The following is a 27,955-nucleotide window of genomic DNA, read 5'->3' on the forward strand; positions in this document are numbered from 1 at the left end:
CTTCCGGTTCAATATCGATACTCAAAATATGAATATCGATATTTTTTCAAATAATAAATCATGTTTCAGACGGGTTTGTAAATCCAGTACGACTTCCGCACCTCCGCTCTGTTGCTGTGCCGCTACCTCACTGCAAGGCACACTTCGTCTTCTCTTTTTTTCCTGGCGGTTGCAGTGAGGAAAAAAACAAGCAAGCATGGCTGTTAACGTAAACCTAGAGATGCCGCCGAACTTTAAGGCAGATGTTTGGAGGCACTTTGGATTCCAAAGGAAAGGAGAAAAAAAAAAACAGTGAGCTGGACAAAGAGTACGCACTTTGCAAAACCTGTTTCGCTCCAAATAGATATTCAATTTCTACTGCAGGTGACATAATCAGTTCTCAGAGGAGCTGTCTCACCTCTGAGCATGCTGACCAGTTGCTCTTCCTGAAGAAGAACATGCAGTTTTGAAATGTGTGCTCACAGTACAGGTTTGGATTAAACTTTACACAGGTACTAAGCACAAGTTAAATGTTCTCCAGTATATGTTCTCAAGTTTACAAAGAACAAATTGATATTAGTGTTAGCACTGAAATGTATGTGCAGTCTGCAGTGCAAGTTTTAAGTTTTCATAAAACAATTTGATTCTGCTTGTTAAGCAGCACTGACGTGTCCATGCTTACAGAAAAGTTGATAATACTAGCACAGAAATGGGAATTTTCTGTATGTTGTAGTGAAGCAACTCTTGGTTTTGCCAGCAGTGGAATAGAGACAAATATATTGCCACTTTTCCACTACAAACGCGGCTGAGTCGGGCTGAGCCGTGCCGTGCTGAGTCGGGCTGAGCGGGGCTGTTGGAGTTGCATTTCGACTACAACCGCGCTGAACCGTGCTGGCTGGAAGTGGGTGGACACATTGGGTGGAGTTAGCGAAAGTGGGTGGACGTCACGTAATGTCGTTAAGCAGCGCAAACAGTGACATCAGTGAGCTTTTAAGCGGTAGTCTCACGACCCGAATAGTAAACAATAAACATGGAGGACATGGAGTCGTTAGTGTTGCTGGTCTTGGTGCTGTGGCTTGTTGTCACCGACAACGCGGACAGATACTGGCAAGAGCGTATAGATGAGGCGAGGCGCATAAGGCTTCAGAAATTCTCGTAATTCGTAATTATTCTCCTTCCGGGTTTGCGGTGTTTACAGATCCCAGCATGCTCGCGGGGCGTGTGTGGGCATGTGAGGACACTCCTCCTCACCAATCAGTGCACAGGGGAGTGTCTGCTCATGCCCCCAGCCTCACTCGGCACGGCTTGGCTCGCTTCAGCCCCACTCCAAAACCGTGCGAGTTTTAGGGGCTAAGCAGGGCTGAAACGAGCTGAGTCGTGCTGGTTTTTGGTAGTCGAAACGCGAGCCGTGTTGGGCTGAAGTGAGCTGAAAAAGGGTAGTGGAAAAGGGCCATATATGTCTGGCAAGAGTGTGTAGTTATGTATGTGAAATGTAATTTTACAGTGGTCAATAAATTCTGATTTTCTTCAGTGACACAGATATCGTGATGTGGTTGAAATTTCTTGCAATATATCGATTATCGCTGAATCGCTGTACCGTGATATTATCGTTATCGTGGGCAAAATATCGCCATAGTATCGTATCGTGAGCTATCTGGTGATACCCAGCCCTAATTCAAACCAACTCCCATTTGGCATTCTTATTGTAGGAACATTTTAATGTAAATCGATTTCAGACAGACACCCCTATTGAGGTATTTCACTCACGTGACCAAGTCATGTGACGCTGCCATTTTGGACGGCACGGCTCGAATCAGTTTGAATGCGAGGAAGGCAACAAACGAAAAACATAAAAGAAAAAGGAGCGAGATGCAGAAAACACCTTCACTATCCAGTGATGTAGGGCATTTACAGGGCGAGCAGAGGGAGAGGTATTTGCAAAAATTGAGGTTAGCAGGCTTGGAGAACGACGTTTACCTGCTTCCACCAGGACTGTTCACTGACAGCTAAGATTTGTTCACATTTTCATTTACTTTCGGTCCTCAGGATAAACAAAATGTTATTAAATGTCATTGAAATAACTTCTTAGTCTGTTGAGACATGGCCCGTTATAAGTTTTTCCTTTACTGTATTTACTAGTTTACTGAGCGCGCTCCGGGGCGGGCTGGCTGGCTGGCTAGCTAGCGCTCCGGGGCTAGCTAGCGCTCCGGAGCCGGCCGGCCAGCGCTCCGGGGCCAGCCGGCCAGCGCTCCGGGGCCGGCCGGCCAGCGCTCCGGGGCCGGCTGGCTGGCTGGCTAGCGCTCCGGGGCCGGCCGGCTGGCTGGCTAGTGCTCCGGGGCCGGCCGGCTGGCCGGCTAGCGCTCCGGAGCCGGCTGGATGGCTAGCGCTCCGGAGCCGGCTGGCTGGCTAGCTAGCGCTCCGGGGCCGGCTGGCTAGCTAGCGCTCCGGAGCCGGCTGGCTGGCTAGCGCTCCGGGGCCGGCTGGCTGGCTGGCTAGCTAGCTAGCGCTCCGGGGCCGGCTGGCTCAGTAAACTAGTAAATCCAGTAAAGGAAAAACTTGAGACTGAAAGGTTTTAACAGTCATCCAAATGACTGAACGTAAACATTGCTACAGTAACATACCAGCTACTGTTGTTGACATTAGCTAGCTTGCCGTCCAAAATGGCGGACACCGGGGCGTCACGTGACCCTGTGACGTCAGGTGAAATACCTCAATTGTGGACCGTACCATTTTTAGTCACCGCAGCGCTAGAACAGGGGTTTTCAAAGTGTGGGAGAGTCAGCCCCCCCCCCGCAGAGAGCAAATAAACAACAGCGCCCCCCCCACACACAATTTTTGTTGTTGCTATACTTAATGTTCCATTCGTATTTAAAAAAAATGGTTGTTGTACACATTTTAAACATCTGTGCTTTTTGAAAACATCTTTTTTACACATTTAAAACATATGAGCTTTACTCATATAAGCCTAGTACATGGATGTTTTCTATTGTTTTTACTTACATTCCTTTTGTATTATTTTTAAGATATTCATAGTTTCATCTGAGTACCCTGTTTGAGTTTATTCACAGAGACAGTAGGCCAAACATGAGGAAAAGAAAAGGGCCAGGCATTTTTTTGGTGCTAAAAGAGTAAGTAGTAAATATTAGCACTAAGATCTACAGACAATTACAGTACAAGTGTAGGTGCAGTTAGGTTTCATACACTGTTCATGTGAATAAAGAAAATGGGTTCCCAGCAGACAGGAGAGGCACAGCAGGACGAAAGAGAGCAAGACATTCAGCAGGACTGTTCTGCATGTGTGTATATACTGTATGTGACTCATTTGTAGTGTTGATACCCAGTTTGTTCTGACAAAGAAGGTTATCAGGTTGTACTGCTGTTTTTCTTCTGTGGTAGTACTGTATGGTTTGTCATGCTTCTTAGGCCAAGTTTACATTAGACCGTATCTGTCTCGTTTTCTTCGCGGATGCACTGTCCGTTTACATTGAAACGCCGGGAAACGGGAATCCGCCAGGGTCCACGTATTCAATCCAGATCGTGTCAGCTCCGGTGCTGTGTAAACATTGAGATACGCGAATACGCTGTGCTGAGCTCTAGCTGGCGTCCTCATTGGACAACGTCACTGTGACATCCACCTTCTTGATTCGCTGGCGTTGGTCATGTGACGCGACTGCTGAAAAACGGCGCGGACTTCCGCCTTGTATCACCTTTCATTAAAGAGTATAAAAGTATGAAAATACTGCAAATACTGATGCAAATACTGCCCATTGTGTAGTTATGATTGTCTTTAGGCTTGCCATCCTTCCACTTGCAAGTGGTAAGTGACGCGCATGCCCGATATGCACTGAGAGCACACACACAGCGGCTCAGTCCCGAATCGTGGCTTGTGCGCTTCACTCGCGCGCTCTGTGAGCTGCACAGGGCCGGAGTGCGCACCCTCCAGAGGGCACTCGCTGTTCAGGGCGGAGTGATTTGGAGCGCAGGATGCCTGCGGAGCCGAGCGTATCCGTGTATTGGTATTGCTGTGTGCACGCAAATCGTGTATTGGCGTTGCTGTGTGCACACTAATCGTTTTAAAAACGTTAATCTGATGATCCGCTGATACGGTCTAATGTAAACCCCACCTTAATGACATTAAAAATTATTGTTCAGAGTTATTGTGTTGAGTTACTGACACCGACTTCCATAGACGAGACGGGACAGGACCGGGGTGGGGTGGGGTGGGGTGGGGGGATTGATATGATAGTGGACCATGATGGTACCCCCCAATTATGGTGGGGTAATTCGCACTCTGAGCAGACGCTCAAGCTTGGGAGGAAAAACTAACTTCAAAAAACAACCTCTACACTACACTAGCCACAATCTACAAAAAAACAACCATAAGAAAAGAAAAAATACCAAGAAAAAGTTAGAAAATAGAGAGAAAGGGTGCGAAGCCCCCTAACCACTCACTCACACGCTCCACAGCTCCACCCACTCGCTCACGCATGCGCACAATGAGAGAGAGAGAGAGAGAGTTGAAAGTGAACTTTGGTCAGTTTGTATTGCAGCTGTGAAAGATTTCTCTAACAGTTTCCTGATCAAACGCGGCTGCTGCAGTGTTTCGGCGAGCAGGATGTCGGTAACAGAGGGCAGAGTGAGTGTGGGGATGTGCAGTGAGCCGCTGTTTTATCGCCAGGCTCTTCCCGCAGCTGGAGAGCGGAAGCTGTGCGTTCTGCTGCTGCACGGGATCCGCTTCTCCTCACACAACTGGCTCAGTATCGGCTCTCTCAGCGCTCTGGCTGCAGCTGGATTCCGGGCCTTGGCGATCGACCTGCCAGGTAAACCAAGCAGCAGCGCAAAGCCGAGCGTTCCTTAACCAGGACCCCCAGGATCTCACGGGCCAAAAAATTCATTTCCAAAAAATTGCGATGAAAGTTGCGGTGTTTTTTAGGTTTTAGTTGCGATTACATTGCGGGAGGAAGTGAAAGTTACGATTTTCTCTTTTTGTGATTAAAATTGAGTGATATGTTAAAGATGAAGTTATTACTGAAAAACTATTGATTAAAAAAGGGACTCCCTAAAGTGAATGACGCATGAAATGGAATGACAGCTAGTGATTTGAACAATAAATGGTCCCTTGTCATTCAGATTCTTATACATGGAATAACGATTGAAATGTAGGTGGAATGACATGCTTTAAGCTAATGTTATCAGTGATATCCCCTTTTACAAATGGAATGACAGTGTTTTTAGGTGGAATGACATACTTTGAGGCAGTGTTATCAGTGATATCACCTATAACCTAACCCTAATGCAAGGCTGACACTTGCACGATTCCGTGGCATGCATTGGCACGACTCGAGTCGTGCCAGTGCGCAAACTAGTCGTAAACTGGCGTGAAGTGTGCGTAAACCCGTCGTGACTGCGTGCCATGTCGGGACGAGAATTTTGAAATGTTCAAAATTTTGGTCACGACAAAATTTCGCGACCGGGTCATGAACTATGCGCAAACTGTTCGTGAACTCGTCGGGACGATGCGGGAGGATGCGTGGAAGTGCGCGCCATGCCACGACTGTCACGAACTGCCACAAATAGTTCACGAACAGCTCACGTCGAGCTCACGAGTAGTTCACGACATGCTCATGAATTGGTGCGCGTCGCAGCGTGGCCGTGCCTTCCCACTGACATGGTCACGCATTGATGGCATGAGCAGTTCACGACTAGTTTACGCACTTCACGAACAGTTTGCGCATGGCACGAGCAGTTCACGACGAGTTCACGAGCAGTTCACGACTACTGCGCGACAGTCACTACGTTTACATGCACATAGAGAGAATCGAATTTCTGCCGTTGCTCGACTGAAATCGAAGTTCAAAATGCCATGTATACACCTTAATTCGGCTGAAATTGAACCGAACTTGATTTCTCGGAATCGAGCTACATGACCTAGTTTATGCGATTTCTGCCGAGCTACTTTGTGCATGTAAACCCTATCGAGCTAGTTGTCGAGCTACTTCCGGAAGTGACGAGTGATGAGACCACAAGCGGGAAACACAACAGCCTCGGTCGGCATGACAACGAATCATGACAACGGCATGAATCTTTTCTTTTTGTGGCATTGTTTGCACTGTTAAAATTTAGCTCACTTACTGTATCACCAAATACATCTGTACAGCTGTTGCATAGCTGTGAATTGTGTACATAAGTCATTGTATTTGTGTGTGTGTGTGTGTGTGTATATATATATATATATATATATATATATATATATATATATGTGTATGTGTATGTCCAACATCTGAAGAATGTCAATAAAAACAAAACAATTGAACTTTTTGTGTTTATTAAGACATAAGTTAAATTGTAAGCAAAAAAAAAAGTATTTTTTGTAAGCAAAAAATGGACTTTAGAAAAATATTATTGTGCAAAATAAGTTGTCTTACAAAACAGTGGTCTGCGCCGGACAGTTTGTAGCCATAGTCTGTTAGAGCAAGCCGAACAGCTTGAACACGGAACTGCTAGTGTTGCCAGATTGGGGGTTTTAAGTGCATTTTAGCGGATTTGAACATGTTTTGGGCTGGAAAACGTCAGTACTATCTGGCAACACTATAAGCTCTTCTTCATGACGACAACCGGAAGTGTACCAACACGATGCGGCGTGTAGCGCCACGTGTGGCTCGGGTGCACAATGCACCTTGCACAATAGCCCGATTTCACTTGTGCATGTAGGATTGGATTTCTTTGGCACCCCTGCTGGGACCCTTTGCTCGATTACCAACAGCAGCTCGATTTGGACGTGCATGTAAACTGGCGCTCGCGTCAGTGCGGGGGTATATATAGGGCTTCCCGGACACTTCTCGCCATTCCAGAGATCACCAGCGAGGAGACAACTTGTATCACAGAGACAACATGCCTAAAAAAACAAAGCATCTTCTCTTCTCTGCAATGATTGTGTCTCTGGTATTCAGCATGTTGTCTCTTCCACAGCCAATTCAAAAATGACCAGGGGTTGGGGAGACCCCCTTTTTATATGGCGTGCCCAAGTCGGCACGACACCGTCCAAATTGCGCAAACTCGTCGTGCCAATGCGGGAAGTGCGTAAACTATGCGCAAACTGTGCGTGAACTCGTCGTGCCAGTTCGTGAATGTGGACGGGCACGCATTCGTGAACTCGTCGTGAACTATGCGTGAACTAGTCGTGAACAGTGCGGGAGCCTCCCAGTTCGTGCCCCAAAATGGCACGACTTGCCACGACAAAATCGTGGCCAAAAGTCGTGCAAGTGTCAGCCTTGCATAACCCTAGAAACAATGTCATTCCATTTGTTAATTTGATATCACTGATAACATTGCCTCAAAGTATGTCATTCCACCTAGAAACCTTATCATTCCATTTGTAAAAGGTGATATCACTGACAACATTAGCTCAAAGTAAGTCAATACATATAGAAACCCTGTCATTCCTTTTGTAAAAGCTGATATTCCACCAAGCACCCACTTATCCTAGGGAGGTCTAAAACTAAAGATTTCAATCGTTATTCCATTTGTAAGAACCTGAATGACAAGGGACCATTTATTGTTCAAATTTACTACCTGTCATTCGTCATTCCATTTCATGCGTCATTCACTTTAGGGAGTCCTTAAAAAGGACAAAGACACTGAGAAATGGTCCTATAAACAACTTTACCAATATAAAAGATTACCAGGACTACAAAAATGCAGAAAAATAGGCTTTACTTATCCAAATGCATCTGTTGGTTCAAAAGTTAAAGTGCAGAGAACCTCACAGCACAACATGAAGTTACCTTAAAATATAAATGCCTCAGCTTTCATGTAAGAAAAAAAAAACTATTAATACTAGTACTGTGTGCAGGCAGTCTCTCCTGAAGACTAAATTAAACAATAATTATAAACTAATAAAATAAATGGCTCAGGCTTCATAGAAGAAAAAAAAACAATTTGAACAGAATCTCACACTATGATGCTGAAGCTGCCTAAACAATGGAAAATAAAATACCATTTTGGCAAAAATGTTGGCGTCCATTAATTTTTTGTATTAAGTAAAAAAAAAATAAAGTGCATACAGTGCTTCACTGTAAACATAACACACTTTCAGTAACAGAATTTAAGCCGACATAAACACTGACTCGCACATGCAGTGTTGCCAGATACTGCCGACGTTTTCCAACCCAAAATATGTTCAAAACCCGCCAAAATGCACTTTAAACCGCCCAATCTGGCAACACTGCGCACATACTGCTGCTCTTGAACGGAAACACGGAAGTAAGGCGGAAGGTAGTTTGTCGACGTCACCTCAAGACGACGCCAACGATTGGTCAAATTTGCGGGAAAGTTGCGGTGATTGGATATAATTGCAACACCGCCCTGAATTCACGGGGATTGGTTGAATTTGCAAATCGCAACATCGCGAAATCCTGGAGGGTGTGGTAAACTACCGTTTACTTTTCAGCTCAAATACACGAAGCAGTATTGGCTGGTTTCGCAAGCGGAATATTGCGCATGCGCACATCGCTCTTTCCGAAGAGAAACATCCGGCGATACATCAAAACAGTATGTCGAGTGAGATGCTTCGGAAATCATGTGAATAGACTGATAAATTTGTTATGTAACCCGAATATCGGCGTATTTTGGCACTTGTCCGATTGGACAAGTAACGGAGACGATGAACTTGTCCGACATAAAGGATCACTTGTCCCGGACAAGCAGACAACCGTTAATGTCGAGCCCTGCTTTCCTTAAAGGCAAACTCCGGAGTGAAATGCTTTCTAGGTCTATTCTCGCATTATTGGGAGTGCATCCGTTGAGTTGCCATCACAATCACGTCAATTGGATGTGTTTTGAGAAAATTAGTTTTTTGTGATTTCAACCGGAAAGCGCTAACACGGCAGTTTCCGGTGTCACGGTCTGATCGTGCGCTGGTATAAATTTACCATGCACATGCGCAGACCGATTCCCCCCTGGTCAACTTCCGGGAAGTCTAAAGTTACCATTTCTTGCTGCGATTTTGTGCCGAACATTTCAACACATTTATGGGCTAATAGAACGCGAATTGTGACTACAGTTGTGAGATTTGATTATCAGTAGACAAGAATGGTTTGGATTGAATTTTATTAGTATATGTGTAAATGAAGTTTATAAAGTTGTTCAAAACACTTTACACTACCGTTCAAAAGTTTGGGGTCACTTTGAAATTTCCTTATATTTGAAAGAAAAGCACTGTTCTTTTCAATGAAGATCACTTTAAACTAATCAGAAATACACTCTATACATTGCTAATGTGCTAAATGACTATTCTAGCTGCAAATGTCTGGTTTTTGGTGCAATATCTCCATAGGTGTATAGAGGCCCATTTCCAGCAACTCTCACTCCAGTGTTCTAATGGTACAATGTGTTTGCTCATTGCCTCAGAAGGCTAATGGATGATTAGAAAACCCTTGTACAATCATGTTAGCACAGCTGAAAACAGTTGAGCTCTTTAGAGAAGCTATAAAACTGACCTTCCTTTGAGCAGATTGAGTTTCTGGAGCATCACATTTGTGGGGTCGATTAAATGCTCAAAATGGCCAGAAAAATGTCTCGACTATATTTTATATTCATTTTACAACTTATGGTGGTAAATAAAAGTGTGACTTTTCATGGAAAACACAAAATTGTCTGGGTGACCCCAAACTTTTGAACGGTAGTGTATACTTAAACAAATCAATATTCATGAAGATAAAGTTGATCATTGCTGGCTGGTCCTGATCAGCCTACTTAGTGCATAAACTGGAACTAAAACATGGGTCATTCATTCATTCATCAAGATAAAGTGAAAATAATTTATTTGTGGATCAAGTATGATCATAAATCTCCTATCATACTGGGCTGGTAAATTCTCACTAGGCCCAATGACAGCAGTCTAATTATACCAAGTTGGTAAATTTGAGAGAATAACTAAATTATTATAATCATGAGGAGTCTTACTTAAACAAATCAGTATTCATCAAGATAAAGTGTAAATAATTCAAGTATGAGCATAAATCTTATATTAGGCTGGTAAATTCAGACTAGGCCAAATTATACCAAGTTGGTAGATTTATACTGTGGTAAATTCAGACCGTGGCTGCTACAGTATAAATTTACCTGGTAAATTCAGACTGTGACACCGGGGCATGGGGCGGCACGGTGGTGTAGTGGTTAGCGCTGTCGCCTCACAGCAAGAAGGTCCGGGTTCGAGCCCCGTGGCCAGCGAGGGCCTTTCTGTGTGGAGTTTGCATGTTCTCCCCGTGTCCGCGTGGGTTTCCTCCGGGTGCTCCGGTTTCCCCCACAGTCCAAAGACATGCAGGTTAGGTTAACTGGTGACTCTAAATTGACCGTAGGTGTGAATGTGAATGGTTGTCTGTGTCTATGTGTCAGCCCTGTGACACATGATATAAGATTTTTGATAATCTTATAAAAAAAGATAAATGCTGACAAAAATGCTACCATGTTTGTTGTTGTGAACGAGCGAGTCGCCAGAGGTCTGTATTCGCTCGTTCACAACAGCAACAAACGTAGCATTTTTTGTCAACATTTATCTTTTTTGTAAGATTCATTTATAAGATTTTTATCAAAAATCTTATACATTTTTGCCAGTATTTCTCAGGAGAATAGCATTAATTTTACCGCATGGATAGCGATAACGACAGTCTTCACAGCGAAAGTGAGTTTTACTACCCTGAGGAAGAAGAAGAAATAAAATAATGCTAGCAAGTTTTCCACATGGTCCACAGTGAGGGCAGGCCACTTTCACAACACCAAGACTTGAAGAGGATAGCATTATTTTTTTCTTGAAGGGGAGCCAGACTGATGTAGAGTGGTTCTGCAAAATGTGTGATGACTGTACAACCAGAAACGCTCCCCCTGGTCCATCCAAAGCTCTTATTACAGCAGCTACAATCTGGGGCAATGGACCCTTCATCATATTATGGAGTGACCCTGCAACAGAGGTTGGAGGCAGTCCACTAACTGGCTTGGGAGCACCTGACCTATGCAGGGTTCCAGCAGAAGTAGAACTACGACCTATGGATGAAGTGAGGAGAGTCTTTAACCCCTGCTGCTGGGCGTGCCACTCTAAGTTGCTCAGTGATTTGATGGGTCCTTGCCTTGTCGTGGGAAAGAAGTCAGATGTGGTGCTTCAGGTGCACACTGAGGCCCAGTGTTATATGGTGTTACACGGGGACCACCTTGCCCCTTCTCTGGCAGGCCAAAAGGAAAGTCCTAGCCTCTGATACCCCTTTTCCACCAAATCAGTTCCAGGGCTGGTTCGGGGCCAGTGCTGGTGCTGGTTCACAACTCGTTCAACTTGCGAACCAGCTGGGAACCAGTTTGCTTTTCCATAGCTCGGGGTGCTAAGGGGAGCCACGTCATTACGTCACTGTATATGTCAGTTACGTCGCTGCGTTTGCATAAACCTTGGCGCGAACATCGAAGCAACAATAACACGGAGAAGAAGAAGAAGCAACAACAACAATAATGGATGACTTCTGCTTTACTGCATCCATGATATCTCGTCGCTTATTTAAAAGTGACTTCCTGGTTGGCTACGCACTTCCTGGTTCCTGAGTTGTTTGCGCCGAGTCCTTTTTTCCCGCAAGTGCTGGCGTTAATTACTAATCCTTTTTTAACTTTTTTCTACAAATAATTTTCCAGTATCCTCTTCATTTTTATTGTACTGTCGCTTTCCTTTTTGTACTTTTCACTTTCGCTTTCCTTTTTCCATTTTTTTTTCCTCTCTCTCCCTTTCTTTTTTCGGAAGAAGGCCGAGACCGGAAGCTTTCTTTTTCTCTCCTCCTGTGTAAAGACCACAAGCGGAGGTCATCCACATCGGCTCTGCTTTAATATAAACAGATCTTCGATTAAGGTACGTGAATCTTTTCATCATGGCACACCTTCAGCCTGTTCAGTGTGCTGAGTGCAGGATGTTTAGTCATTCTTCCTCCGTCGCTAGCGATAGCTTTATTAGCTTTATTTGTGATAAGTGCAGATTAGTTAGCTCTCTGACGGAGAAGATTACAGTGCTAGAAGCACGTGTCCAGGCTTTAGAGAAGGTCAGTGAGCGTGAGAACAGTGTAGTTTCTGTAGGGGAAAGTCTGGATGCCCTAGGTGGAGTTAGGGCCTCTGCATGCTCTTGCGACAAGGCTTTCACAGATAGCTTTTTGCAGACAGTTGTAATTTATCGTTGAGCGGGGAGTAATAGGCCTGCGCGATGTTATTCACTGCCACAACACAAGGGGGCGTGAAGTCGCGAAATCGCTAGGAGTAGTTGGTGGGTGTGGTTAGTGGAGTGTTTATCCTCTGGTTACTTATAATGACTAGAATTGGAGTCGTATAGATGTATGTACTTCCTCACTTCCTCGATCAACCGCTCTTTGTGCTGCTCCATCTTCGCTCGTGTTTTTAAAAATGGCGGTCGTGAAAACAAAACAAACCGGGAAAGTAGGGAAGCGGAAGTGCGTGTACAGCGGATGTAGAGTGGACCAATCAGAGCCCTCTTGTCTGCGACGCTGTCTGCGAGGCTTCTGTGGTGGTCACAATTTTTGGGAGGTGCGCGCAGAGCGTCTGCAAAGGGGGGGGCTCCGCAGATGCCATCTGCGAGGACTGCGTTGTCAGCATAAATTGGCCTTTAGTAATCCCCCAACTCCGGCATTAGAGCCCTTACAGCGGGGCAAATGGGTGACAGCTCGGCGGCATAAGCGTAGAGCCAAAGCTACCGCTGAGGCTCGCCCACGGGAGCACCACTCCTCTCTGCGTCACGTGCCGAACAGGTTTGCTCTCCTTAGTGATGCACCCGCTGAGAAACCTGAAAGAGCTCTGGTTATAGGGGACTCTATCATACGGCACGTGAAATTAGCTCGGCCTTTAGGGGCACCAGCAGCTTTAGTCAGGTGTATACCGGGAGCCAGGGCGCCGGACATAGCAGGTAATCTTAGGGTCCTAGGCAAGCACAGGTTCTCAAAGATGGTTATCCATGCAGGAGCTAATGATATACGCCTTCGTCAGTCTGAGGTTACTAAGAGTAACTTTGTAGAGGTGTTTAAATTAGCGAAGGCGATGTCCGATGCTGTAGTATGCTCTGGCCCCATCCCAATGCGGCGTGGCGATGTAGCTTACAGCAGGTTATGGTCGCTGAACTGCTGGCTGTCCAGGTGGTGCTCTGAAAACAGTGTGGGCTTTATAGATAATTGGGCTAATTTTGAGGGCACTGCTGGCCTGTTAGGGCGGGACGGTATCCATCCCACTCGGGAAGGTGCTGCTCTCATTTCCTGCAGCATAGGTCATAGTCTCAGGACAGGCCTAGTTAATTTCTGACAATCCAGAGCCAAGGCCAGGAGCAGACGAACAGGCTAAACCCACTGTCTGCTAGCTGCACAGAGTCATCAGTCAGGGTCTACTACATCGAGACTGTGTCTGTTCCCCGGGCTCAACAAAAAGGTAGAAATTTTCAGAGAGTTTGTTCCAGTAACCTAATCAATATAAAATTAGATCATACTGACTGTACAGCTGCTGCCAGCACCTTTGATCTAAAGGTGGGGCTATTAAATATTAGATCTCTTACATCTAAAGCGCTAATGGTTAATGAACTCATTACTGATCAGGAGTTTAATGTACTTTGTTTAACTGAAACATGGATTAAGCCAAATGAATATATAACATTAAATGAAGCGAGTCCTCCTGGATACAGTTATATACACCAGCCTCGTCTAACTGGCAGAGGAGGCGGCGTTGCAGTTATTTATAATGATTATCTAGGTGTAACACAAAAACCTGGTTATAAATTTAATACATTTGAAGTTCTTCATACTCATATAATGTATGTAGCCTCGAAAAATAAGTCTACCCAGTTAATTCCATTGCTTATTATTTACAGGCCCCCAGGGCCATATTCTGAGTTTCTTTCTGAATTTGTAGATTTTATCTCAGATCTGGTTATTTCCTTAGACAAAGCTTTAGTTGTCGGAGATTTTAATATTCACTTCGATAACCCAGAAGACCCTTTAAAAACAGCATTTGTGTCCATTTTAGATTCAGTAGGGATTAATCAGAATGTCATAGGACCGACCCATAATGGTGTTCACACCCTTGATCTAATACTAACATTCGGGTTAAACGTAGACAATATAGTCATACTTCCACAGTCTGAAGTTATCTCAGATCATTATCTCATCTCATTCAAACTATGTCTGAGTAATAATATATGCACCTCACCACGCTACTGTATTAAACGTACATTCACGTCAACTACTGCACAGAGCTTTATAAATGATCTCCCAGAGTTATCAACTTTGATCGGGTCACTGTCAGCCCCTGCAGAACTTGATCAGGCAACTGAATGCTTAGAGTCAACATTCCGCCATACTTTAGATAATGTAGCTCCTCTAAAAAGGAAAATGGTCAGAGACAAAAAATTAGCACCCTGGTATAATGATGACACTCGCACATTAAAACAGACCACTCGAAAATTGCAACGTAAATGGCGTCAAACAAAATTGGTAGTGTTCAAATTAGCGTGGAAGGAGAGCTTCCTAAAGTATAGAAAAGCTCTTAGTGCTGCGCGATCAACATATCTCTCCTCCCTAATAGAAGATGACAAAAATAATCCTAGATTCCTATTTAATACTGTAGCAAAATTAACCAGGAATAAGTCCACTATAGACACATGCACACTTGCAGTATGTAGTAGCAACGACTTCATGATTTTTTTTAATGACAAAATTGAGAATATCCGACAAAAAATTCAAACTACTAATTTAAGGTCAGACAATGAAAGTGACCTTGTAGTTAACTATATAACTGTATCAGATCATCAGTTAGAATGTTTTACTCCCCTTAAAGAAACTGAATTACTTTCATTAATCTCTGCATCAAAAGCCTCAACTTGCATACTAGATCCCTTACCTACACGTCTATTCAAACAGATAATACCTGAAGTAATTGAACTGCTTCTAAAAATAATAAATTCTTCTCTTACGATTGGCTATGTACCCAAATCCTTTAAACTAGCAGTTATCAAACCCCTGATTAAAAAACCTGACCTTGATCCCTGTCAGCTGTCCAATTATCGGCCAATATCAAACCTCCCCTTTATCTCCAAGATCCTTGAAAAAGCTGTGGCACAGCAGTTATGCTCATATTTACATAGGAATAACATCCATGAAATGTATCAGTCAGGATTTAGACCTCATCATAGCACAGAGACAGCACTGGTTAAAGTAGTAAACGACCTACTGTTGGCGTCTGATCAGGGCTGTATCTCGCTACTTGTGTTGCTTGACCTTAGTGCAGCATTTGATACCATTGATCATTCCATTCTTCTGGATAGACTAGAAAATGTTGTGGGAGTTAAGGGAACGGCCCTCTCCTGGCTCAGGTCTTATTTAACTGATCGTTATCAGTATGTTGATATAAATGGTGATATTTCTAGATGTACTGAGGTAAAGTTTGGTGTTCCACAAGGTTCTGTCTTGGGTCCACTGCTTTTTTCTCTATATATGTTACCTCTGGGCGGCACGGTGGTGTAGTGGTTAGCGCTGTCGCCTCACAGCAAGAAGGTCCTGGGTTCGAGCCCCGGGGCCGGCGAGGGCCTTTCTGTGTGGAGTTTGCATGTTCTCCCCGTGTCCGTGTGGGTTTCCTCCGGGTGCTCCGGTTTCCCCCACAGTCCAAAGACATGCAGGTTAGGTTAACTGGTGACTCTAAATTGACCGTAGGTGTGAATGTGAGTGTGAATGGTTGTCTGTGTCTATGTGTCAGCCCTGTGATGACCTGGCGACTTGTCCAGGGTGTACCCCGCCTTTCGCCCGTAGTCAGCTGGGATAGGCTCCAGCTTGCCTGCGACCCTGTAGAAGGATAAAGCGGCTAGAGATAATGAGATGAGATGAGATGTTACCTCTGGGTGATATTATTCGTAAACATTGTATTAGTTTCCACTGTTATGCTGATGACACACAGTTGTATGTCTCTGCAAAACCTCATGAGAGACACCGGCTTTATAGAATTGAGGAATGTGTTAAGGACATTAGACACTGGATGCTTATTAATTTCCTTCTGCTTAACTCTGACAAGACTGAAGTACTTGTACTAGGACCACATACAGCTAGAAGTAAGTTTTCTGATTACACAGTGACTCTGGATGGCCTTTCTGTTTCTTCACGTGCAGCAGTAAAAGAGCTCAGAGTGATTATTGACCCCAGTCTTTCATTCGAAACTCACATTGATAACATCACCCGGATAGCTTTCTTTCATCTCAGAAATATTGCTAAGATAAGAAATTTAATGTCATTACATGATGCGGAAAAACTAGTCCATGCTTTCGTTACCTCCAGGTTGGATTATTAGGGCCCGAGCCCTATGGGCGAAGGCCCTATTGTTCTTGTAAGAGTTCACTATTATTATTCTTCTTCTTCCGTCTTCTTCTTCTTCTTCTTCTTCCGTCTTCTTCTTCTTCTTCTTTATTTTTCTCCGCTGTTGGGCCATTTTCGGGGCGCTTGCCATGGGCGAAAACGCACGAAATTTGGCACCAGTTCCGAGAATTGCCACCGCTACTCAGAACCAGAAGCCCAAACTTGGCCGGGGCTCCGGGCCTCCATAGCGCCCCCTAAGTTGTTGTGATTTTGGCCTCCCGCATTAAGGTGCCTGGGTGCCATGTAGTTTGTAGTAGTGGCATGCCATTTGGTACGCATATGTATCTCACTAAGCCGGACAAAAATGTAATGCCAATGCATTAGCCACGCCCAACAGGAAGTGAGGTAATTTCACTTTTGTGCGAAATGCATGGCCACGAAGACGGCGCAACTCCTCCTAGACCGTTCATAGGAATGTCACCAAAATTGATAGACATCATCTAGAGACATGGCTGACAAAAGTTACTAAATACGTTTCACGTAGGATAAACCGTTCAGAAGTTATACGTCAATCAATTTTCGATGCAAAATTTTACATGCTTAAAAATTCATAACAAATCTTCTGATTGCTCAAAACTGCTCATACTTCACACGCAAATCACTCATTGGGCTTCTGACATGTTACCCAATTTCTGTGATATTTCGCCACTGGGGGCGCTATTTTTGGGCAAAAAATCCAATCTTTCCTCAAATTTGGTCAAACTTCACGGCCACCCTCTTCCTACCTCCCATGTCATGTATACCACATTTTGGGAATTTTCGTCCATGGGGGGCGCTGTTTTTGGCCGACGCAATTGCTCCAAAACGGGTTTTTGGTAAATAATTCCATAATGCTTTTCCTTCACACCACTACCTTGTGAGAGTACATTGCTGTTGTAGACACTTATTTTTCCAACTCATAATCGCTCATGTACAGCATAGCGCCACCTACTGACATGGGAAAAACCAAAACATTTATTCTTCAAAAATCAATATCTCATCTTCTATTTACTCAATCTTGATCAAACTTGATACGCACACTCTTAACAGGTCACCTGACATATCTCCCAAATTTTGTGACCTTTTGCCACTGGGGGCGCTGTTTTCAGGCAACAATTTATATCTCGGCTTCTGATTGGTCAAACTTGATCAAACTTGACACAACAACTCTTCATAGGTCCCTTGACATGTGTACCAAATTTGGTGAACTTTCACCACTGGGGGCGCTCATTGCGCTGTAGCAGTTGCAGGAGAGGTGTTTACAATCATGAGGCACCAGGAGTATGTTGTTTTGGTTGCCTTTAACACACATGACTTGTGGGGAATGGGTAGGCAGTCGGGAGCAAGTGTTGTAGCGTTACATACAGACTAATAGATGTCTAACAGAAGACAATCCTATGTAGCTATAGCTTGGTGACTGATGAGGTAAATACATTAATTTGGTTGGAAAGCCATGGCATAAAATGTTCTGTCCATGACAACATCTCAGCGCACCGTGTACTCTGTGTCCAATTCTGTGCTTTGTCGCCATTGTGGGAGTAATGTCTCTTGCCGAAGAAGCTGTGGAAGGTTTTTCGCAGGGACGCATGCCCCCGCCCCCCTTGGCCGCTGGCGCGAGGGCCCGTCGAGGCCGCTTGCGGCTTTAATTGTAATGCCTTACTGTCTGGATGTTCCAATAAGTGCATAAACAAGCTCCAGTTAGTTCAATATGCAGCAGCAAGAGTCCTTACTAGAACTAGAAAATATGACCACATCATCCCTGTCTTATCCACACTGCATTGGCTCCCAATCAAATTTCGTATTGATTACAAAATACTACTATTGACCTTTAAAGCACTGAATGGTCTCGCACCACAGTACCTGAGTGAACTTCTGCTCCTCTATGACCCGCCACGCCTACTTAGATCAAAAGGTGCAGGCTATCTGCTGGTATAGTGAAGGCTACATCAGGGGGCAGAGCCTTTTCTTACAAAGCCCCACAGTTATGGAACAGCCTTCCAAGTAGTGTCCGGGAATCAGACACAGTCTCAGTGTTTAAGTCTAGGCTGAAAACATATCTGTTTAGTCAAGCCTTTTGTTAATGGTGTTTGAGGTAAAGGTGTAGATCTAGAGGGTCCTCAGACATAGTGTTTTGGTAAACTGGGATGTATGGATGCTGTCAGTCCCCACTCGCTTGCTCACTCGAGTTTGTTGACGGTGTAGTGGCTGCTGCTTTATGTCCCGGGGCTCCCTCATGCCTGTGTTACCTTCTGGCTCTCCCCTTTTAGTTATGCTGTCATAGTTAGTTGCCGGAGTCCCTGCTTGTACTCAGTGCAATATGTATACTGTTCCTACTTATTCAGGTGACATTGGGCATACCTAACAACCTGCGTTTTCTTTCCCCCCCCCCCAAATCTGTCCCTCTGAGTTACATGGAGTCAACGGAAATCTTTTGGTGGAGAGGGTTGGAGACCTCGACTGGCTATCGTAGCCTGCAGGGAATCGGCCGTCAGACATTCTGTCACATGTCCCAGACCCGGTGAAATGTAACTGAATTGTCTTGGCCAGCCCTAAGGGTCCCATCTGCATCTCATCATTGCTGAGGAGTGTGCTCCCATCACCCAATCAAGCATCCAGCCAGAGCAGGTCATGATATTTTTTAACCATATTAACATGCCATTGTTGTGTATTATGCCTGAAGTCTCTGCGAGCCTACCACACAGATTTAATACGTGTCATTTTTAGGGTATACCTAACAACCTGTGTGTCGTCCCCCCCCCCAGTCTGTCCCTCTGAGTTACATGTTGGTCCTGGGATTGAGATGCTGGCCTCTTCTGCCCCTTGGACCTGCTTGATCCATCCTGGTGCCCTGTGTCTGGTTGGAGTTTTATCGCATCACTCCTGTGAAGGACGGCCCCATGAGGACAGTTGAGGGTTATACCTGGAGGATGCTCTGGACTCTTACAGTAATGCTTTTATGGCTGAGGACTACAGTTGGCTTGCTAACTTTAGGACTGCAGTTGTCATGAACAGTTTTGCACTCAAGTTTCCATCAATGAAGAGTTTATAACATCAACGAAACTGTGTTCATGTTAAAACTGTTAATGTTATAGTCATGCTGTCTGTTGTTGTCCAAATGAGGATGGGTTCCCTTTTGAGTCTGGTTCCTCTCGAGGTTTCTTCCTCATGTCGTCTGAGGGAGTTTTTCCTTGCCACCGTCGCCACAGGCTTGCTCATTGGGGAGAGATTAGGGACAAAATTAGCTCATGTTTTAAGTCGTTCAAATTCTGTAAAGCTGCTTTGCGACAATGTTTATTGTTAAAAGCGCTATACAAATAAACTTGACTTGACTTAAAAATGGCGCCCTCTTGCGGTCTTGCTATTGTTGTTGGTCTTAACACCCCCCCCCATGTAAGCAGTTCTTTCCTCTAGCCCAGTAAAGAGCTGGTGCTACCCTGGAACCGGTTTTTCTGGCCCCAGAGCCAGTTCTTTGTCGGTGGAAACAGAAAACCCGGTTCCAAACTAAGCACTGGCCCCGAACCAGCCCTGGAACTGATTTGGTGGAAAAGGGCTATGTGTAAAAGAGCAGTATTTGCCTCCTTTTTCTCTTGCCCATGTTCAGTTTCATTAAACGGCATATTATGGGTAAAACCATGACTTGTTCTTCCCAGTTACATCCCATGATGTTATTTTTGCCTTGTTTTTTTCTGCTTGTTTAGGCCTGGGCGAGTCAAAAGCAGCAAAGGCCCCTGCAGTTGTGGGTGAGCCAGCTCCTGCCGAGTTTCTGAAGCAGGTGTGTGACGGCTTGAACACCGGGCCTGTAGTGTTGATCAGCCCCTCTCTCAGTGGCATGTATTCGCTGCCCTTTCTCTTCCAGCACTCTGAGCTGTTGAAAGCCTATATTCCCGTAGCTCCCATCTGCACGGAGAAGTTCACAGCCGAACAGTATAAGGCTGTACAGGTCAGTGGTTTTGTGTGTGTGAGTACATGTGTGTGAGTACATGTGTGTGAGTGATGGGATACAGTGCCTGTATTTATTGTGATAAGCATCTTAAACTTGGCTTGGCCTGGTACTGGGCTAGCCACCCTTTAGATAATTTCCTGTTTAAGAAGGCGTAAAACAATAAACAGACAGGTTGTTTTCAGAATACCAAGCTAGTATAATATTTCTGCATGCAGAGTGCTGTCGTCAATTTTCTGTTTATTTTCTCACAGCAGCCATCTACATTCAGCCAATTTACTGTTAGTGTAAAATGTAACCGTGTTTGTTTGTATGAGGGAAGTTTCCTTCAAAACTAGTGGAGTATTTCCGTTTGCTTTTTGCCTTGCCAAATACAAGCAAAAGTCACTTTCTGACTGTGACCTCATGTAGGTAGCCTCTAAAATGTTCCTGCTACATCACATTTGTACTCAGATTTTCCCTAATTTCACTCTATTCTGGTCTTGGTCAGCATCCCCACCACCAGCCAGCTCTCCCAGATCATACCACAGCTACCAAATGGGGAGTGCAAACACGTTTTTCCTGTGAGAGATGGAAAGCCAGCCACTACATCCATTCAGCAATGTCACATAGTTGTATCCCTAATACAGGACACAGTTGCCCCTTAGTAAGAAAGATAATGCCCATAGCTGCAGAACCAATGGGTACATAAATCCTATAGGCAACTATTAATGCAGATGAGAAGGCTGGACCTAACATCGCTGGCAGAAACCGGGTAAAAGAAAAAAAACGCACTGCACCTATCACGAGTACCTAGCAGGTCTTTGGTGCACAGGCCTTGAGGGATGATCTGAGTTAATGGAGTCTGTTTATTTGTCCAGTTGCAGAGTTTGCCCAAATTGCCTGATCATGCAATCCAGGACTAAGAGTACTGAAATGCTGGAAAATTTCAGCTTGGCCTGAATGAACCACAATGGGACTCGGTGAACTTAATGTATGGCAAAGGACAATACCTACAGTGGGGCAAAAAAGTATTTCGTCAGCCACCAATTGTGCAAGTTCTCCCACTTAAAAAGATGAGAGAGGCCTGTAATTTTCATCATAGGTATACCTCAACTGAGAGAAAACGAGGGAAAAAAAAATCCAGAAAATCACATTGTCTGATTTTTAAAGAATTTATTTGCAAATTATGGTGGAAAATAAGTATTTGGTCAATAACAAAAGTTCATCTCAATACTTTGTTATATACCCTTTGTTGGCAATGACAGAGGTCAAACATTTACTGTAAGTCTTCACAAGGTTTTCACACACTGTTGCTGGTATTTTGGCCCATTCCTCCATGCAGATCTCCTCTAGAGCAGTGATGTTTTGGGGCTGTCGCTGGGCAACACGGACTTTCAACTCCCTCCAAAGATTTTCTATGGGGTTGAGGTCTGGAGACTGGCTAGGCCACTCCAGGACCTTGAAATGCTTCTTATGAAGCCACTCCTTCGTTGCCCGGGCGGTGTGTTTGGGATCATTGTCATGCTGAAAGACCCAGCCACGTTTCATCTTCAATGCCCTTGCTGATGGAAGGAGGTTTTCACTCAAAATCTCACGATACATGGCCCCATTCATTCTTTCCTTCACACGGATTAGTCGTCCTGGTCCCTTTGCAGAAAAACAGCCCCAAAGCATGATGTTTCCACCCCCATGCTTCACAGTAGGTATGGTGTTCTTTGGATGCACCTCTGCATTCTTTCTCCTCCAAACACGACAAGTTGAGTTTTTACCAAAAAGTTCTATTTTGGTTTCATCTGACCATATGGCATTCTCCCAATCCTCTTCTGGATCATCCAAATGCTCTCTAGCAAACTTCAGACGGGCCTGGACATGTACTGGCTTAAGCAGGGGGGCACGTCTGGCACTGCAGGATTTGAGTCCATAGCAGCGTAGTGTGTTACTGATGGTAGCCTTTGTTACTTTGGTCCCAGCTCTCTGCAGGTCATTCGCTAGGTCCCCCCGTGTGGTTCTGGGATTTTTGCTCACCGTTCTTGTGATCATTTTGACCCCACGGGGTGAGATCTTGCGTGGAGCCCCAGATCGAGGGAGATTATCAGTGGTCTTGTATGTCTTCCATTTTCTAATAATTGCTCCCACAGTTGATTTCTTCACACCAAGCTGCTTACCTATTGCAGATTCGGTCTTCCCAGCCTGGTGCAGGTCTACAATTTTTTGTTTCTGGTGTCCTTTGACAGCTCTTTGGTTTTGGCCATAGTGGAGTTTGGAGTGTGACTGTTTGAGGTTGTGGACAGGTGTCTTTTATACTGATAACGAGTTCAAACAGGTGCCATTAATCCAGGTAACGAGTGGAGGACAGAGGAGCCTCTTAAAGAAGTTGTTACAGGTCTGTGAGAGCCAGAAATCTTGCTTGTTTGTAGGTGACCAAATACTTATTTTACCGAGGAATTTACCAATTAATTCATTAAAAATCCTACAATGTGATTTCCTGGATTCTTTCCCCCTATTCTGTGTCTCATAGTTGAAGTGTACCTATGATGAAAATTACAGGCCTCTCTCATCTTTTTAAGTGGGAGAACTTGCACAATTGGTGGCTGACTAAATACTTTTTTGCCCCACTGTACTTATTTACTTTAGACTCACTTAGAAGACTGAGCCAACTGTGACTCAGGCACAATCCCTGAAAGTAAATACTAACTGGCTATTCTAATTTGCAGAAGTGCTAATTCAAAAGTGATGTTGAGGTTGGGCAAGGAAGCTCTGAAAATGGATAGATAAACACCTGTCTTCAGCGCTACCTCCTTACCTAGCCACTGGACATGGCTAATCTAGTCAAAGCCTTTCCATATATTGCAGGTCTCCATCATTCACTGTGGTTCCACAGTGGGACCTTTTATGCAGCTTGTAATATGAGGAAAGGAATGATGCAGATATAAAGTGGCTTTTGGTTATGACAGTTTTTTTCTTCTGGCCATGACAATAGGCAGACAAGGGTGCAAACTATATTCATTATCGATCAGCAAGTCATGTTTGAGTGCTGAAGTTGGGGATGCTGTGGCAGAACCTAACAATCCTGCCAAAGGTATTGTTGCCAGAGTATATCAGTAAATCTCTCAGGTTATCTGCTCTTACAGGTGAGAATATGCCCTACGTCCAATGAGGGTTTTCAAGTTCTATGTTTAAATGACTGCCACCTGTAGTCTGCTGTGTAAAGATAGATTAGCCAATTGGGGATGTGGTACAGTGCTCATGTGACACTGTGATTGTGCATTTATTGTGTTCATTCATTCATCTTCACTATCTTCAGAGTCACTATACATTTATATTAATGGCATTTAGCAAATGCTCTTATCCAGAGCGACATATAACACACCCAGAGCAGCCCAGGGAGCAGTTAGGGGTTTGGGGCCTTGCTCAAAGGCACTTCAAGCCATTCCTGCTGGTCCAGGGACTTGAACCAGCAACCTTTTGGTCCCAAAGCTGTTTCTCTAACCATTAGGCCATGTAGTTTAAATGACTTATTTCTTTGTACTTTGGAATAATATTGTTGAACTAACCATGTTTATTAGAAAATATCACAGGCAAGAACAAACAAAAGTAACAGCAGGAGAGGGTGGGATTTGGGAAACTTTCTTTGGGAAAGGGAAGACTGGTCAGAATTCTCATTTTCAATAAACTCTAGTATGGGCCGCATTTAAGATTGCTGCTTGGTATTGTCAGGCGAGGTGAGCCATCAGGACGTGTTACGAACCCTTGTGATGACATTGATATTTGGTCTCCACTAGTTCTGGTCCAGAATGGAAGATTACCCATGGAACTGTGGTTCTATGAGTGGAGTGCAATTCCTGCATTTCCAGGGTTACCAAATGAAAATCAAGCCATCCAAATCCAAAAAGTTAAAATAACCGTTCTCTTATTCCTTTGGGCTTTATGGCACGACCTGAAATTTACTGAAGATGTTCAGCCTGCTGTTCATGCCTCCAGTTTCTCTGTAAAACTTTTCGTGGAAGCCCTGCAACATGAGAGCTTGTGTCTAATTCGTTCTTGAGAATAAAATAACAAGGACATAAGATTAAGAGCGGCACGCTGGCAAGAAGGTCCGGGTTCGAGCCCCGTGGCCGGCGAGGGCCTTTCTGTGCGGAGTTTGCATATTCTCCCCGTGTCCGCGTGGGTTTCCTCCGGGTGCTCCGGTTTCCCCCACAGTCCAAAGACATGCAGGTTAGGTTAACTGGTGACTCTAAATTGACCGTAGGTGTGAATGTGAGTGTGAATGGTTGTCTGTGTCTATGTGTCAGCCCTGCGATGACCTGGCGACTTGTCCAGGGTGTACCCCGCCTTTCGCCCATAGTCAGCTGGGATAGGCTCCAGCTTGCCTGCGACCCTGTAGAACAGGATAAAGCGGCTAGAGATAATGAGATGAGATGGGAGAATGAGAAGATTACTCATGCTTTCAAGTTGCATAAGTAATTGCCCCATTAGATAATATATGATAACTTATTATGGTATAAGATTAAAAAATAGCACAATTCTGAATATTGTCGCACATCATTGTGATAAATAAATGCATTGCATGTTCTGTGGCATAATTATTATAGGTTTAACAGATTTTAGTTCTAGTAAATGTTTGAGGTGTAATTGTCCTGTATGAGATTTTTCTGTTTCTTTATAGGTCCCCACTCTTATTGTGTATGGAGATCAGGACACACAGTTGGGGGAAGTGTCACTAAACAACCTAAAGAATCTGCCCAATCACAAGGTGGTGGTAATGCAGGGGGCCGGGCATCCCTGTTACCTTGACGACCCGGTGACTTGGCATAAAGTTGTTCTTGAGTTTTTGCACACACTATTGTAATCTAAAGACTCTTTGAAACCACATCACTTTTAACTCTGGAGTTATTACACAGTGATTACTTTGATTTCTATTAATGATCAAAAGGTATGTTTAGTTTCATCCCAATTTAGTTCGTACCCATTCCTATCTCATTAGCTAGGTCTCCCTCTGTCGTATTACAGCTATCGGTACAGAATAGCAATGGGTTAGGCCTGAACTTAGAGAGTACAAAATCCCCTGCTTAAGTCAACACACAGACCCTTATAATTGGTATCAAACTAATTGGCAGAGGGAGAAAGAAATTGGCCATCGTTTCACCTAATCAGGGAGGAATTATGGCCATGGCTTTGTCATTTTGGACCTAATGATTGAAAAAAATCTTACACAGTTGCACCCCATTTGGATATTTTATAATGCACACAGTATAAAAACATTTGATTGCTTCATTGCCTCTGCTGACTTTGTTGGAGGAGGTCATGTTTTTGCCCTTTTTTTTTTTTAACTCTTCCCACTGTAACTCAAAAAGTCGCAGACGGATGTTGATAAAACTTTGGAGAAAAGTGGGCCATGGACCAAGGAACAATTGATTCGATTTTGATGAAAATCTGGATATGTATGTGGATCCAGGATTTTTTTTTTTTTTTGTCTGTTCCCAATGTACCTCAAAAAGTAGTGAACAAATTATGATGAAATTTTGAGGACAGACGAGCCATGGGCCAAAGAACAATTGATAAGATTTTGAGGCAAATCTGGATATGTGGCTAGACAGAGGTACAGTGGTGCTTGAAAGTTTGTGGACCCTTTAGAATTTTCTATATTTCTGCATAAATATGACCTAAAACATCATCAGATTTTCACACAAGTCCTAAAAGTGGATAAAGAGAACCCAGTTAAACAAATGAGACAAAATATTAAACTTGGTCATTTATTTATTGAGGAAAATGATCCAATATTACATGTCTGTAAGTGGCAAAAGTATGTGAACCTTTGCTTTCAGTATCTGGTGTGACCCCCTTGTGCAACAATAACTGCATCTAAACGTTTCCGGTAACTGTTGATCAGTCCTGCACACCGGCTTGGAGGAATTTTAGCCCATTCCTCCGTACAGAACAGCTTCAGCTCTGGGATGTTGGTGGGTTTCCTCACATGTTCCTCACATTGTCCTTACACAACATTTTGATTGGATTAAGGTCAGGACTCTGACTTGGCCATTCCAAAACATGAACTTTATTCTTCTTTAACCATTCTTTGGTAGAACGACTTGTGTGCTTAGGGTCATTGTCTTGCTCCATGACCCACCTTCTCTTGAGATTCAGTTAATGGACAGATGTCCTGACATTTTCCTTTAGAATTCGATGGCATAAATCAGAATTCATTGTTCCATCAATAATGGCAAGCCGTCCTGGCCCAGATGCAGCAAAACAGGCCCAAACTACCACCACCATGTTTCACATTCTTTCACATTCATGTTTATCATACTACCACCACCATGTTTCACATTCTTATGCGGGAATGCAGTATTTTCCTTTCTCCAAACATAACACTTCTCATATAAATCAAAAAGTTGTTGTATTTTTGTCTCATCCATCCACAAAACATTTTTCCAATAGCCTTCTGGCTTGTCCACGTGATCTTTAGCAAACTGCAGACGAGCAGCAACACTCTTTTTGGAGAGCAGTGGCTTTCTCCTTGCAACCCTGCTATGCACACCATTTGTTGTTCAGTGTTCTCCTGATGGTGGACTCATGAACATTAACATTAGCCAATGTGAGAGGGGCCTTCAGTTGCTTAGAAGTTACCCTGGGGTCCTTTGTGACCTTGCAGACTATTACACGCCTTGCTCTTGGAGTGATCTTTGTTGGTCGACCACTCCTGGGGAGGGTAACAATGGTCTTGAATTTCCTCCATTTGTACACAATCTGTCTGACTGTGGATTGGTGGAGTCCAAACTCTTTAGAGATGGTTTTGTAGCCTTTTCCAGCCTGATGAGCATCAACAATGCTTTTTCTGAGGTCCTCAGAAATCTCCTTTGTTCGTGCCATGATACACTTCCATAAACATGTGTTGTGAAGATCAGACTTTGATAGATCCCTGATCTTTAAATAAAACACCTGATTGAAAACACCTGACTCTGATTTCACCTTCAAATTAACTGCTAATCCTAGAGGTTCGCATACTTTTGCCACTCACAGATATGTAATATTGGATCATTTTCCTCAATAAATAAATGACCAAGTATAATAATTTTGTCTCATTTGTTTAACTGGGTTCTCTTTATCTACTTTTGGGACTTGTGTGAAAATCTGAAGTTTTAGGTCATATTTATCCAGAAATATAGAAATTCTAAAGGGTTCCTAAACTTTCAAGCACCACCGTACACTGTCAGAAATAAAGGTACAGGAGGAGTCCATTTCTGTCCCCCAGGGTACAATCTACACTAATGTACCCTCTCGGGATCATTATTGGACCTCCAGGTAACTGTGTGTCACGAGGGTCAAAAAGGTACTTATATGTTCCCAAGCAGCATATAAAGGGTACAAATAGGTACCTTCGAGGGTCGTGCCTCGCTGACAAGCCGTTGTAACCCTAAAGGTGCAATAATGTACTTTATTTTCTGACAGTGTATGCACTTTACCGGGTGCCCTTCTAGTTGTAATCATATCATAAGGTCTGTCACAAAAATACATTTAAAGATACTTTTTCTGCTACTTTGCCCAAGCTCCATTTTGAATGTAATGTTGGCAAAAGCCATTACACAACAGCTCTAGCAAACAATTGCGCAACACTCATCCCACTGTTAATAAACACAGCCAAGATTGTGAGATTTTA

At 43.9% G+C, this 27,955-nt stretch overlaps 1 protein-coding gene across 1 annotated transcript; it reads left to right on the forward strand.

Annotated features, from left to right (window-relative positions):
* Nucleotides 1–4,250: 4,250 nt before the first annotated feature.
* Nucleotides 4,251–27,352, forward strand: abhd14b (abhydrolase domain containing 14B). Its single transcript, XM_060918437.1, has 4 exons — nucleotides 4,251–4,258; nucleotides 4,447–4,799; nucleotides 20,075–20,316; nucleotides 24,965–27,352. Exons 1-4 carry the CDS (start codon nucleotides 4,251–4,253, stop codon nucleotides 25,145–25,147), a joined length of 786 nt encoding a protein of 261 aa, XP_060774420.1. The 3' UTR covers nucleotides 25,148–27,352.
* The last annotated feature ends 603 nt before the right edge of the window (nucleotides 27,353–27,955 follow it).

The sequence above is a fragment of the Neoarius graeffei genome, chromosome 4 (assembly GCF_027579695.1).
Source record: "Neoarius graeffei isolate fNeoGra1 chromosome 4, fNeoGra1.pri, whole genome shotgun sequence".
NCBI lineage: Eukaryota > Metazoa > Chordata > Actinopteri > Siluriformes > Ariidae > Neoarius > Neoarius graeffei.